The following is a 14,836-nucleotide window of genomic DNA, read 5'->3' on the forward strand; positions in this document are numbered from 1 at the left end:
GAGTCACAATTTACATGCATACTTTATAAAATGCACATAATCATGTGTATTCTACACATGTAAGTTTACACCTGCTTTCAAGCTGCTAGTATTTTATAAAAAAACATAGGCATCTATGTGTCATTATAAATAGGCTACAAATAGGTGCCCTTTTACCCTTGACACGTGGAGGGGCATAATTGAACGGCAGCGGCCATCTATATGGCCGGAGCCGCAAACAGCGGTCCCGAACCGTATTATCAAAAAAGATGGTCGGCCATCTTTCGTTTCGATAATACAGTTCGGGCCAGCCAAATGTCAGAGTAACATAGTAACATAGTAGATGACGGCAGAAAAAGACCTGCACGGTCCATCCAGTCTGCCCAACAAGATAACTCATATTTGCTGCTTTTTGTGTATACCCTACTTTGATTTGTACCTGTGCACTTCAGGGCACAGACCGTATAAGTCTGCCCAGCACTATCCCCGCCTCCCAACCACCAGCCCCTCCTCCCAACCACCGGCTCTGGCACAGACCGTATAAGTCTGCCCCCAACCACCAGTCCTGCCTCCCAACCACCGGCTCTGGCACAGACCGTACAAGTCTGTCCAGCACTATCCCTGCCTCCCAACCACCAGTCCCTCTGCCCACCACCGGCTCTGGCACAGACCGTATAAGTCTGCCCAGCACTATCCACGCCTCCCAACCACCAGCCCCGCCTCCCGATCTTGACTAAGCTCCTGAGGATCCATTCCTTCGGCACAGGATTCCTTTATGCTTATCCCACGCATGTTTGAATTCCGTTACCGTTTTCATTTCCACCACCTCCCGCGGGAGGGCATTCCAAGCACCCTAGAGATGGCCTGGTTTGAGATGGCCAGCATCGGTTTTTGCCGATAATGGAAACCGATGCCGGCCATCTCAAACCCGGCCAAATTCAAGGCATTTGGTCATTGGAGGGGCCAGCATTTGTAGTGCACTGGTCCCCCTGACATGCCAGGACACCAATCGGGCATCCTAGGGGGCACTGCATTGGACTTCAAAAATTGCTCCCAGGTGCATATCTCCCTTACCTTGTGTGCCGAGCCCCCCAAGTCCCCCCAAAACCCACTCCCCACAACTCTACACCATTACCATAGCCCTTATGGGTGAAGGGGCACCTACATGTGGGTACAGTGGATTTGGGGGGGGGGTTGAGGGCTCCCGTTTACCACCACAAGTGTAACAGGTAGGGGGGATGGGCCTGGGCTCATCTGTCTGAAGTGCAGTGCACCCACAAAAAAACTGCTCCAGGGACCTGCATACTGCTGATAACTCCATTGGGTCAAATCATATCTATATGTCATAAAAAGCTGCCCAAGTCCAAACTACTATTGAGACCATGTGGCTCAAGGGATTTAAGTCATAAAATACACTTTTGATTGCACTGGATTAGTCTTTTATCATTATTATTTGGTTCAATGATATTTGCTCTACATGGGTTGCTGTGGGACAGTTGGTGTTTTGATAAGAGCAATCACCATTTATTTTATTTTATTTTATTGAGAATTATACATTTACATTAAAGAAATGGAAAAGAAGAAAAATGTAATATTCAACACTATTCTAATCATTGGAACAGTAAGGAAAAATGAAAGGAGAGACTTAACACTTCATTGAAAACAACACTTGTTTTCAATGAATGCAAGCGGATTCTGAGCATAGAAAGTGTTTTTTGATTGTAAGACTGCATCCAGGATGTTTTGTTGAAGAGCATTTACTCATCATGATGTTTATCAGGTTGATGTACAGCGATCCGCTGATGAAGCTACATGTTAGTCCAATGATATTTTTGATAAGAGCAAGTGCCATTTTTATACATATTTCTAAGATTCACTGTCTTTGAAGAGCATTTACTCATCGTACTATATACTATGGCGATCTCTTACTAAGCTAACACACTCCTAATGCAGCTTAAAATGGCATTTCGTGGGACGTGCTCAGTTATCCCGCGTAAGTGTCAAATGTGTGCACGCTAACCACATGCTAAAAAATATTTAAATTGTTTTGAGAGGGCACATCGGGGGGTGGAAAGTGGGCTTTCCTGTGTTAAATAGCGCTGTTTTGTGCAAGGTTACTGCATGAGCCCTTGCCACCTCCAAAATGGGTGGTGGTAAGTGCTCACGTGGTAAATTTTTAATGGCTTATGTGTGCTTATGGCATCATCAGCTCATGGCCATTAATAAAAAAAATAGAAAATCATCCATTTTACAGCTGCAATAAAAATGGCCATAGCATGTGGAAAAACCTGTGCAAGAATATGCCAAGACCACTTTTTACCGCAGCTTAGTAAAAGGACCCTTATGTGATCTCATTTGCATATGTACTGTACTTCAACGTATTTTCTGTCACTTTGATAAAAGGTGTCACTGCCTGCAAAGATTTCAGTTTCTGTATGATAAATAGGCTTTATTTGTGCCACTCTGTAAAAATGTCCCAGCATGGCCATGTTTTGCCTCACTAGTTGTCTGGAATGAGGGAGATGGTTGCTGTGTTTCTATCTATCCTGCAAGACGACTGTTGATGCTTTCATTGGATTTTAGCTCTATTGCGTGTTTGTGCCTTTTGGGACCGCAATAGCTGTTTTAGTCCCTGATGCAGCTTCTAGTGAGGCGAAACATGGCCACATTGGGAATTTTTTACAGAGTGGCACAAATAAAGCCTATTTATCATACTAAGAGGTGTGTTCTGCTCTTCTTTGGACTATTTCCTGCACTGCAGAACATTTCGTTCCTCTTCTGGTGTTTCCGGCTCGTTTCCAGTTTCACCAGGCTATATACTTCTACTGAACATTTCTAAAGCGCTACTAGGGTTACGCAGCGCTGTACAGTTTAACAAAGGACGGTCCCTGCTCAAAGGAGCTTACAATCTGGAACTCCTCACTATGGGCACATTCTTTAAATGCTACTGGAAATGAGACATTCTAATCCTTCCTCTTTCTTTTCTTCATATTTTCTAGGTGTAAAAAATGATCACAGTTATGCAAACACTCTGGAATCCCTGGAATCTAAATTACTAGGTAGTCCATCTACATTTAGATCTGCCTTTCTGAATAAATATAGGTTCTCCAGTGAAAGCAGCTGCAAAAGCAGACTTAGCTCAATGACAGAAGACAGTGAGGATTGTTTCTACCAGATATGTGCATTTGATGATTCAGCTAGTGAGACATTCAGTCGACAGGCAAGTGTGGAAGAAGACTGTTTTGTTAGAAAGAACAATGACATTTCCCCTAAGAAGACTTCATTGACAAGAACCAGAAGTATCAGTGTGGCCAGCAGTGGAAGTGGATCTCTGTCACCTTCATGGGATTCAGGAAGTGTCTCAAGTCTCTTTGGCACGATTCCACGGAAAAATAGAAGAGGCAGTGTTCGCAAGCATCTCTTGAAGTATATTCCTGGCATACATAGAGCAGTTGAAGAGGAAGAAAGTCATGGCTGACATTTCACAATATACTTTGACTATATTACAGTGTTAGATTAAATAAAATAAATTTCATGCTATAGACCCTTAGGGTGATTAAGAAAATTATGAGGCATACAATGAAGGAAAGACAAACTTCTTGGACAATAAACTGCTTTCCTGTTTTCTCATACATAACTTTAAAGCAGAACTGACATAGCTTAGAGGGCATTCTCAATGTGTTGAACCATTATTTGTACAACAAAGAATCAAAACCCTTGTGCAATGCAAATATTTATTTCCTAGAATCAGTCAAGGGACATCTTAAATTGCAGGATCTTTAAAAGAAAATGGACAAAGGGGAAAAGATATGAGAAAATGATCATTTGCTACACAGAGCAGTAAGGATTTGAAACTTTTGCTTAAAAATATGCTTCTCATGGTATTGAAGTTGCTAAGGCAACAGACATATCTGGAATGCTTGAACCATACGTTTTCAAGCTCTTAATTTACCACTCCAGTTACATATTCTACATACTCATCAGTCCATTACTACTGAAGTTAGGAATTCTTCCATAAGAAAATACAATGAGAGTAATTGCTTTAAAAGCAGAAGTCACCTAACTTACTTTTAGGACCTGTTTGGACAAACAAACATAGAAAATGATGGCATAAAAATACCATTCAGCCTATCCAGTCTGTCCATCCACACCAACCACTAGGCTCTACAATTCTTTCCTCTCCCTCTGTGCTTGTGCCATGTTTTCTAGAATTCAGACACAGCCCTCGTTTTCAAAAGCCTCGTCTCCACCAGCTCCACTGGGAGGATGCTCCATGCGTCCACCACCCTTTCCTCAATGAAATATTACTCCTCAGTTTATCTCCTTTCACCTTCATCCTATGCCCTCTCAATCAAGAGCTTCTTTTCAATTCAAAGAGGCCCATCTCCTGTGCATTTCTGTCACAGAGGTATTTAAATGTCTCTGTCATATCTTTACTTGTCCACCTTTCTTCCAAAGTATATTGAGATCTTTAAGTCTGTCCCTATATGATTTATGACAAAATCCATTAATCATTCTAGTAGCTGACTTCTGGACCTACTCCATCCTCTATATCTTCTGAAGGTGCAGTTTCCAGAATTGTACACAATACTTCAAATGAGGTCTCACCAGAGACTTATAATTGCCTAGCTGATACAATCACTTCCAGGTCCTTCTCCTTTTTTTGTGTATAGAAGTACGGTATCAATCCCTTTGATTTTTGCAGCCCCAAATGTATGACTCCACATTTAGCATTAAATCTTAGCTGCCAAATTCTAGACCACTCCTGAAGCTTTCCTAGATCCCTCTACGTCATCCAGAGTAGATGTAGATTTTGGTATCATACAGAGAGAGCAAACTTTACCCCAAATCCTCAGATCCTGCAATCCACTGGATTCCAGAAATTATACTATCCTCTTTTTTTTTTAGCAGCCTTTTCATTAAATTAACTGGCCTTTAGATCCCAACCTCCTCCATACTTCCATTTTTGTGCAGAATCCTAGTGGGTCCTAAACAAAACAGCCCAAAATCGGCTTTCGATTATGCCGATTTGGGCGACCCTGGGAGAAGGACGCCCATCTCCCAATTTGTGTCAAAAGATGGGCGCCCTTCTCTTTCAAAAATAAGCCTGATAGGCAACTGTGGGCCCGAGATTCAGCCTGCAGAAGTAAGCAGCTTGTAAGCCGCTCACAGCCGTGGGTTGAATTAATCCTGGACATTCAATGTCAGAGCATGACCAGCCTGCGGAATTTAATTTCCAGGTTAGCGTGGCAACCCAGAGGTTAACTGGGTACTGGCTGATATTCAGACAGGTGCCCAGTTAACTTGGTGGATAAAGTTAGAACAGTCTTTTTGCTATTCTAACTTTATACACATACTTAGCCGGTTAGTGGTCTGAATATTGCTGCTAATAGGGTAAATAGCAGCTCTGCCCAAAATCTGCTCCTGGACCACTCCTAACCTAGGTGTCCTTTTACAAGCTGCAGGGCCCTTTCTACTATAGTGGGTAAACAGCCCCTAAAAAAGACATGGCTATGCAGTAAGATTATTATTACCATGTGGCCATGCGGTGGGGGGGGGGGGGGAGCACTTACTGCCACCCAATGAGGTGGCGGTAAGGGCTCCCATGGTAACCTGGCAGTGCACAGCTCTGCCTGATTACTGCCAGGTAAGCACCACATTAGAAATGACTGAATTATTTTCCATAGTGCCAGAAACAGTACGTGCTCAAGATGGAATTACAGCTGGTGGCTGCATTGGGCTGGCGAAAGTTCCGGGTTGCCACATGGCAACCCTTTAGTAAAAGGGCCCCGTAGTTGGCTAGGAATGGGCAGTTAGAACCAACACTCAGAGGCACCATTTGGTTAAATGCTGCTGAATATTGGTGGCTGACCAACTCAACAGGGTTTAACTGATCAAAAGCCTCTCTTGTCCAATTAATCCCATTTGAATATTGACCCGTATGTGTCTTTATAAAATAGAGCCTATATAGTGTAGGTGTCTACTTGGCCATTTAAACCAGGCATGATATTATAACAATTACTTACCACTTGAAGTATAGGGGTTTTTGCATAGGTCCTGTCTTCAGGTGCTGCCATTTATATATAACTGACTGATTACACAGTATTTAAATTTTAAAGTATGTCTTCAATCATTCTACTTAATAAATGAAACTAAATAAATACATAAAAAGCAGCTTTTAAAACATGTTTTATTATCCTCAATTTATCTTTTTGTGGCTGATACTCAGACTGTGGAGGTACCTGAGCTGCCTCCTATGGTCAGCACCTGATATTCAATGCCGGGCCATTTCTGGTGACCGGAATGGAATATCTAGTTTATTTTTGGCTGGTTTGAACCTAACTGGCCAAGCTAATGTTCAGCACTGGCCGGTCAAGTTCAAACCGACCAAATATATACTAGGCATTTATACAGCCAAATCTGACCGCTTAACTGATGCTGAGTATTTCTGGCTAGCCAGTTATATTGCGTGATATAACTGGCTAGCCGTTATCCTCTGACTGGGGATATTCAGTGAGAAATAGTCAGTTATCTCCCACTGAATATCACCGGATAGCCAGTTATGTACCATTTAACTGGCCAGGTGCCATTCCTGGCTGGTTAAATGGTTTTAAATATTGGGGGGGGGGGGGGGGGGGGTCTCTCTGCCTCTCTCTCTGGCCTTTCCCCATTCACCTTTTTAAATACACTACTCCCTTGTTTATTTGTTGTAAGTCTTATATACCACATCTCCAATGTAATTAATCAAAGCAGTGACAGTTAAAACTGTTGCTCTGAATCCCATTGTCAGATTGGAAGCACTGGCAGTAGGAGTCCACCCTGCCATACGTTACGTTTTTTAACTGCCTGTCCAAACAAGGCTTTAAATCAAGGATTGGCAATGATGGTTCTCTAGAGCAGTGCTTCTCTGCTCAGGCCATGGGGCACACCCAGTCAGTCAGATTTTCAGGATATCCACAATGAATATGCATAAGAGAGAATGGCATGAACCGCCTCTTCTCTCATGCATATTCATTGTTGACATCCTGAAAACCTGACTGGGTGTGCCCCAAGGACAGGGTTGAGAAGCACTGCTCTAGTGGCACAATCCAGTCGGATAGTCAGGAAATTAGGAATGAATATGCATGGATTGGAATATGAAGTGACTATGCTACGGTGAATTTTAGAACCAAGCCCTGATGCAGCATTGGCGAAACATGGCCCATGTTGGCTAGGGTCCTCTCAGCGGTTTATAGTTTACAATGATAAGTATTGAATTTCTAAAGTTTTTTTTTAAGAGAAGTCAAGGTTGGGGTCAATAAATATTGCTTTTTAAGAGAAAAAGATCAAAGTAAGATTTTTTTAAAAAGATAAAAATAAAATGTAGTGGACCAATGAGATCAGCGAATCATAAGGTTGTATCCTTACGTGAAACAAGTCTCTGCCTAGGTCCAGGGTATAATTATTGTGTGATTTGGGTACCTTGATTGAAAAATTATATACGTTTGGGCTTTGGGTTTTGAAAAGTATATTGATAGACAAAGGAAATAGCATGCATAGTGAGTGTGACTATCTTGAAAATGTCACACGAGGACGGGACACAGGCAGAGAAGGAAGCCCGTCCCGATGGCAGCTTTGCTGATGTGCCTGCTGCATCTGCATGGTGCGATGTAAGTTCAATAACAGACAGTGCTTGGGCCGGGGGGAAGATGGGGCAGCGGCGACCTCGGGGGGGGGGGGCCTCGGAACCCCCCCATTCCAAAACTAGCCCGTTTACACGGGCTCAACGGCTAGTTCTCTATAGATCGCCTAAAGTTAGGCACCAAGATGATGCAGGCTAAACGTGAATTCTAGAATAACAATTGTGTGTGCATTTGCTGTTATATAATACTAACTAGCCGTTAAGCCCGTTAAAACGGGCAAGTATTGGTATGTTCTATTTTGATGTCTAACTCCCTCCCTCCCAGCTCCAAGGCCCCCCTCCCCCTCCCTCCCAGCACCAAGGCCCCCCGCCCTCCCTTCCTGTTCCAAGGCCCCATTCCCTCCCAGCTCCAAAGGGCCCCCCTCCATCCCTCCCTCCCAGCCAACTCCAAGGCCCACCTCTGTCCATCCTTCCCAGCTCCAAGGCCCCCCTCCTTCTGACCTCCCATGTCCAGCATCCTCCCTCCTTCCCTACCAGCTCCAAGGCCCCCCTCCATCCCTCCCTCCCAGCCAGCTCCAAGGCCCCCTCCCTCCCAGCTCCAAGGCCCCCCTCATTCTGAGACCTCCCATGTCCAGCATTTCTCCTGCTCTCCCCTCCCTCCCCCCCAAGGTTGCCGCCCCCCCTGAGGTCACCGCTACCGCTCCCCCCCCCCCCGGGGTCGCCGCCACCCCCCCCCACCCGGGCCGGGCCCTCTCCATTAAACGTATAGCACCTCACTTCAGAAACCGCAGCAGGCAGATCGCCTCCCGTCGGCCTTCCTTCCCTGCCTGTGTCCCGCCCTCGTGTGACATAACGTCGGCGAGGGCAGGACACAGGCAGGGAAGGAAAGCCGACGGGAGCTGATCTGCCTGTTGTGGTTTCGGCGCTGTAAGTTCAATGGAGAAGAGAGGCCCTGGCCCAGGTGGAGGGGGGCCGGCAGCGACCTGGGGGGGGGGGGGCGGTAGCGACATCGGTGGTTCCCTCCCTCCCTTTCTGTGTGGTGCACTCCTCAGCGCAGTTTCCCTCTCTGTTCCATCATCACGTCTTGATGCGGGGGCGGGACAGAGAGGGAAGTCTCTACTGCGCATTTGCAGGTGAGTCGGTCACTTGCCATTTATATGTTTGATGTTATGTGTCAAACTTAACATTAAGTTATGCATCTAAATTTAGGCACAAGCACCTGGCCCAATTGCTGGTGTAAATGTTCACGCCTAAATTAGGCACGTAACATTTAGCATTCTGGAACCTGTGCATGGAAGTGCTAAGCACGCTTCTGACCTGCCCTTCCCCCTCCCAGGTTCACACCCCCTTGCAATTGTGCACTATGGATTTCACGTGCACAATTTGCAAAATCCAGACTAAGCGCAGTTACTTGCATAACTGATAATTAATGCCAGTTAGTGCTAATTTACACCTGTTATAGTCAATGATTGCTCATTAATGCCAGTTAGCAGCTAATTGTCATATTAAGTTATGTATGTAGCTGACAGTATTCTATAACTTCCTTTTGCACAGGTTTATAGAATTAGGGGGCAAATGCTTTTTGATTGGGTCTAAACACATATCAGCCTATGAGTCCACTCCAAGGTTCAGGTTACTTCTATTCCTCATGACAAACAGAAAGTTTCCCCTGGCCATGACTTTAGACTACTTCACTGTTACATTTTCCCCAAATCTTTAAATACTTGTTCTATTAAGGTAATAACATATCTGTCCTATAAATATAATCTCCGGTAATGTTAACATGCACTGCCAAGTCCCAGAAAGGCCATATTTACCAAGCGTACTTTCCTTAGGCACATGGGGTAGATTCAAGAAAGGGCACTAAAAGTTAAGTACAAATAAACTGAGCTCTAAGCAAGTATTCTACATCAACAAAGTCAGGCGCTGAAGCCATTATAGAATACTAGCGTAAATCAATATTTGAGCGCCAAAATTTAGGTGCCAGCATTTACGCCATGTCAAAGGCTGGTGTAAATAGTTACTACTACTACTACTATTTAGCATTTCTATAGCGCTACAAAGCGTACGCAGCGCTGCACAAACATAGAAGAAAGACAGTCCCTGCTCAAAGAGCTTACAATCTAATAGACAAAAAAAAATAGTTGTGCCTAAATACGGCCAGTGGCATGCATAACTGACAGCATTCTATAAACTTAGCTCATAAGTGCTAGACATGCCCCTGACATGCCCATGCCCCTCCCATGTTAACACTCCTTTCTAGTTATGCATTATAGAACTTAGGTACTAATCTCCTGATATTCAGTATTATTTAAACAGTCAGAAATGGCTGATGATTGCTTAAACAGCATTTTTTTGTGTCTAACTGGTTATCTCCCACTGAATATGTGCGGTTAGCATCTACCGCTAAACAGGCTATATCACGCTACTTATCCGGTTATACACGGATGTTCAGCACCTGACTGGATAAAATTAGTGGTTAAATTGGACTGCATAAATACTAGTCCTATCTTTAACCGCTATAGCTCAACTGGTCAGTCGCTGAATATGGCTTAACTGGGTAAGTGTTTGACAACCAAAAAAATACCAGATATTCAATGCCAGTTGATAGGAAAAAGCCTGGCATTGAATATCCGGGTTTAACGGCAGCGATGGGCAGTGAAAGAGCTGCCCACCACCAGCTGACTATTGAGCCTTATGTTCTTAGAATATCACCTAAGTTCAGTTACACACATAACTGCCAATTTTTGCCAATTAACACCACTTAAAGGTCATTATTGGCAGGTAATTTCCAATTAGCAATATTTAAACAAGTTAAGTGTTATGCAATAACTTGTGTGTGAAATTTTGTGCTCTACTCTCAAAATTGTGCACCCAGCTTTATAGAATTAGGGGTATAGTCAGCAAGTTCATAACTGGGTGACCTCCATTTAAGTACCCCAAGGGTAGGCAGTAGATGCTTATTCTTGAATGGAACCTAGGCAGCTAGATTCCATTCTAGAATACTAGCATAACCCGATATAGATGTACTTAACATTTAGATGCCCACACAGTAGTCCATGTGTACATCGCAGATATTCTGTGATTTAGGGGTGTAGTTATTAATGTGGGCTACCATTAAAATGGGTGGTTGTACCACTAATTCATCCTATTAATACAGGTCCCATTTTATGCAATGAGTCCTAGTTACTAATAACAGGGATTAACAGTAAAATAGCACCTCTTAACATTATCTCTATTATCTCCCCCCCCCCTTAATGCACATTATTATTTAACACAAGCTTCATTATTGTCAGTAGGTCCTATTTACTAATAACTTTAATTAAATTAATGAATATTAAGGGTCACAATTATCAACATGGGCTACCATTAAGATGTGTTATTTTACCACTAACTTGTGCTATTTTAGCACAGGTCCCATTATATGCAATGAGACCTAGTTACAAATAACTGGGGTTGAGAGTAAAACAATGGGGCTAATATTCAGACCAAGGGAGTTAGCCCAGCTAACTCCTGCAGTTGGCGCTAATGCCAGATATTCAATGCTGGGCTGTTTACGGTGACAGGCATTGAATATCTGGTTTATTTTTGGCTGGTTTGAACTTTACTGACCAAGCCGATATTTGGTGCTGGCCAGTTAAGTTCAAAATGGCCAAAGATATATCACCTATGTATGCAGCCAAAGATGGCCACCAAACCTGTGCTAAAAATCGGCGAATAGCCATAAGCCATAAGCCGATGATATTCAGCGAGAGATAGCCAGCTCTGATAGTCAGCTATTTCCTGCTGAATATTGCCAGATAGCCAGCTATGTACCATTTAACCGGCTAAGTGTTGTTCCTGGCCAGTTAAATGGTTTTGAATATCAGGGGAACATATCTTAACGGTAGCCTACATTGATAACTTCCACCCTAAATGTAATCTAATGCATGTTAATTCATCATCATCCTCAAGGTCCCTTTCCTGAAAAGTGTTTCCTATCTCATACATCTCCTTGGATTTCTGCATCCCAAGTGCATTACTCTGCACTTCTTTGCATTAAATTTTAACTGCCACCTTATGACTATTCTTATAATTTTTTTTAGATCTCTCTCGTGCTTTTTACTCCCTCCAGGGTGTCCATTCTTTTGGAAATTTTTGTGACATCCACAAAAAGGCCAATGTTTCCTTCTAAGTTAATGCCAAAGGGTTAGAAGGAAAAGTTTGCTAGAGAAAGTAGAGAACATGAGATATGATCCAGATGTTTAAATACTTGAAAGGTATTAAATTATGAACAAATCCTTTCCAGAGACGGGAAAGCAGTAGAACTAGTGGACATGAATTGATGTTGCAAGATGAAGTACTTCTTCACAGAGTCCCTCCAATTGAAATTCATCATTGCATGAAGGTTGTTTATGGTAATGATTGTATTGATCTGAGTACTGTGTGCTGCTGGGCCAAAATAGGCCAAGAAGGGCTGGTTTGTATGATCAGAAATGAAATGGACAGTCCATGACAGCAACGGATGAGTTTCACATGAGAAAAGTTGATGAACTTATAAAGGAAATCAGAGGATCACACAAATGGAAACTGCTAATATACTTGGCATGCAATGGTGAATTAGATTTGGAGAAACTCCTTTAACAGTCAGAAATTCTATCACAGCACATTGCTTAAATCACACTGACGAGCACTCACTGCATGCTTCCATTCCACAAGCAACAGCAAAATAGTCTCTTCACAAAGACACTTCTTGTCAACTGAGGTGAAGGAAGAGATTTCAAAGAACAAGTGAATATGTGTAGTGTGTCAGTGTTGTCATCTGTTGATGAATTATGGAGGTGGAGGATTACGTTTCATTTAACCTCATATAAGACATAAATATTTAAATAGGAAGTCATGTTAGTTTTCTGTCCCTGAACTCTTTGTGTTGATGCCATGCATGAAAACTGAACAATTACTGAGTGCCAGTGATAAGCAGCACAGGGAAGCTGCTGCCAACTGCCATGCTGCGCTGGAAGGAGTTTTGGGTGCCTTCAAGGAGGTCTTCAGCTGGCGGGGCTTGGGGATCCCTACTAGTTGAGGTGTTTAATATTTTAAGTTGAATTGAGATGAGGGTGCTAAGGGAAGGAGAGGTTATGAAGAAGATTTTGTATCCACCTATTTTGCTTGTAGACCCACCCAAAATTATGGTCTGACTAGCCACTGGCCGAAGCTAAAATTAGTTTTAGACAGGTTTTTGAGTAGAGACCCCAAGATGTGTAGTTTTTTGGGTTTTTTTTTTTTTTTTTGCAGAAGTTGCCAAATAACATTTTCCTCAACATATTTTATTTACTAAATTTTGTTTCTCATGTCCATAATAAACGACTTGTGGCAAACTTCTTTTATTTTGTGCTGCTTACTGAAATGAAACATTCTTTTTTTCTGAAGACTGATGTTTCCTGTTTGGCCTGAGATGACATCTGTACTCATATCTCTTGACTTCTGCTTAAACAGCATGAGTTAATGGTAAAACATGTCTTAACGGTAGCCCACATTGATAACGATATCCCTTAGCTGCTTAAATGATGATAGAGGGCATATCTAACAGGTTGGTTGGTTTGTTCAAACAACAATGCTCATGAAATGATAAATTATTTTGCTTGCCTGATGTCTGAGCTTTTTGTTCTGATGCACATTTTCACAGCAACTGTGAAGCTAGTGTAAGGTTATTCTCCCCTTGTTCAGGAAATAAGACTTAAGGTGAGTGGAATTTCCCTTGCAGTACTCACAGTTATTGAACTTCATGCAGACTGAAACAGTGTGGTCTATTTCACATCTGTGCTGATGCTACAGAAAGTCAGACATGGCTTCCTGGCAGATCAGTCAGAATCAAAAACCTGCACCTGATCAGTTTCCAGATTTGTTTCTTATCTAAAATGGACACCTTTTGTGGTTATAAACCTTTCTGATGACTAAAACAAAAAAGAAGATCTGGAGTGAACCTATTACTATATTACTTGCTTTTGTTCATGAACTTGAGGAGGTTTGAAAACTAAGTATTCTGTACATCTGAAAATTAGGAACTATTAGAGATTCCTTCTATAAAAAGTCTTGGTAGGATGTGACAGAGGCAGCATGTGTTTTCATCTGCTAGTCCGACACCATAGAACAAATTGCTGTTATCATTCTAGCAAGAACAGGATCTTATTAAATTAGAAAGCAATTAAAAACATATTTATTCAGACATGTGCATGTTAGTAATCCATAGGGAGCTGATTCTTAGGAAGTGATTTTATGCAATGTTTGTTCATTGCTGGAGTTTATTTCTTATATTATATTATAACCATTTCCGAATGTCAGATGGGCGAGACATAAATGGTTTTAAAATAAATAAAAAATCTATGTTAGTATGCAACATACTTTTAATAATGCTGTAACATTTTAGGGTCCCTTTTAATAAAGTGTGGTAATGTTTGCAGTTACTGCATGGTACTTGGCTAAATTACTGTGTAGTGACTGCAAAGCCTCTGTGTTCAATGTTGAAGATGTTCACAACATCTGCCCATGCAATTAATACAGAGAAAAAGCATTTTCCATGCATTAAGGAGGCAGTTCTATAACTGGGCTCCTCCATTTAGGTACCTTGAAGTCACATGTAAGTCTATTCTATAAGAGAACCTAGAAGGCTGGGTTCCACTATAGAATATCAACATAACCTGGTATTGGTGCCTAACATTTCAGCACCTGAAGTTACACCAGCCCAGCAGCATACCAAGGGTGGGGCAGTGGGGGGCGGTCCCCCATGGGTGCAGGCAGCAAAGGGGTGCATGGAGCACTCACATGACTGTGGTCCCCTGCCTCCTCTGACTTTACTTCCTGTTCCGGGGCAGGGAATCAGCAGAGCTGACAGACGCACGACTGCTCCATGCATTCCCTATGCTAGAAGGAAGGGTAGTGGGGGTGACATGTCTTGGAGGGGGTGACATACCTCAGAGGGGTGTTACATGCCAGGGGAGTGCAGCGTCAACCCACCCCAGGTGGCAACCAAGATAGGTACGCCACTGCATCAGCCATAAAACAGGCATAAGTGCGGGCACATAAAGAACAGGGATACAGTATTCTATAATGTGTCTGGTTAAGTGGGAGCCTTGCCTATATCGAGCCCATGCTGCACCATGTGTACATCCCCTTCTTTATAACCTCTCCTTCCCTTAGAACCCTCATCTCAATTCAATTTTAGATAGTGCTGGGGGGGGGGGGGGGGGGAGGAGCCGG

General features: G+C 42.8%; 1 protein-coding gene across 1 annotated transcript in view; it reads left to right on the forward strand.

Annotated features, from left to right (window-relative positions):
• Positions 1–5,523, forward strand: part of CYTIP (cytohesin 1 interacting protein) — a 52,725-nt gene extending 47,202 nt beyond the window's left edge. Inside the window, exon 8 of the mRNA XM_030209464.1 lies at positions 2,979–5,523. Within this exon, the coding sequence (XP_030065324.1) occupies positions 2,979–3,457 (479 nt within the window). The 3' untranslated portion in view covers positions 3,458–5,523. The remainder of the gene's footprint in view (positions 1–2,978) is intronic.
• Positions 5,524–14,836: the final 9,313 nt, after the last annotated feature.

Source organism: Microcaecilia unicolor, chromosome 7 (assembly GCF_901765095.1).
Source record: "Microcaecilia unicolor chromosome 7, aMicUni1.1, whole genome shotgun sequence".
NCBI classification, from domain to species: Eukaryota; Metazoa; Chordata; class Amphibia; order Gymnophiona; family Siphonopidae; genus Microcaecilia; species Microcaecilia unicolor.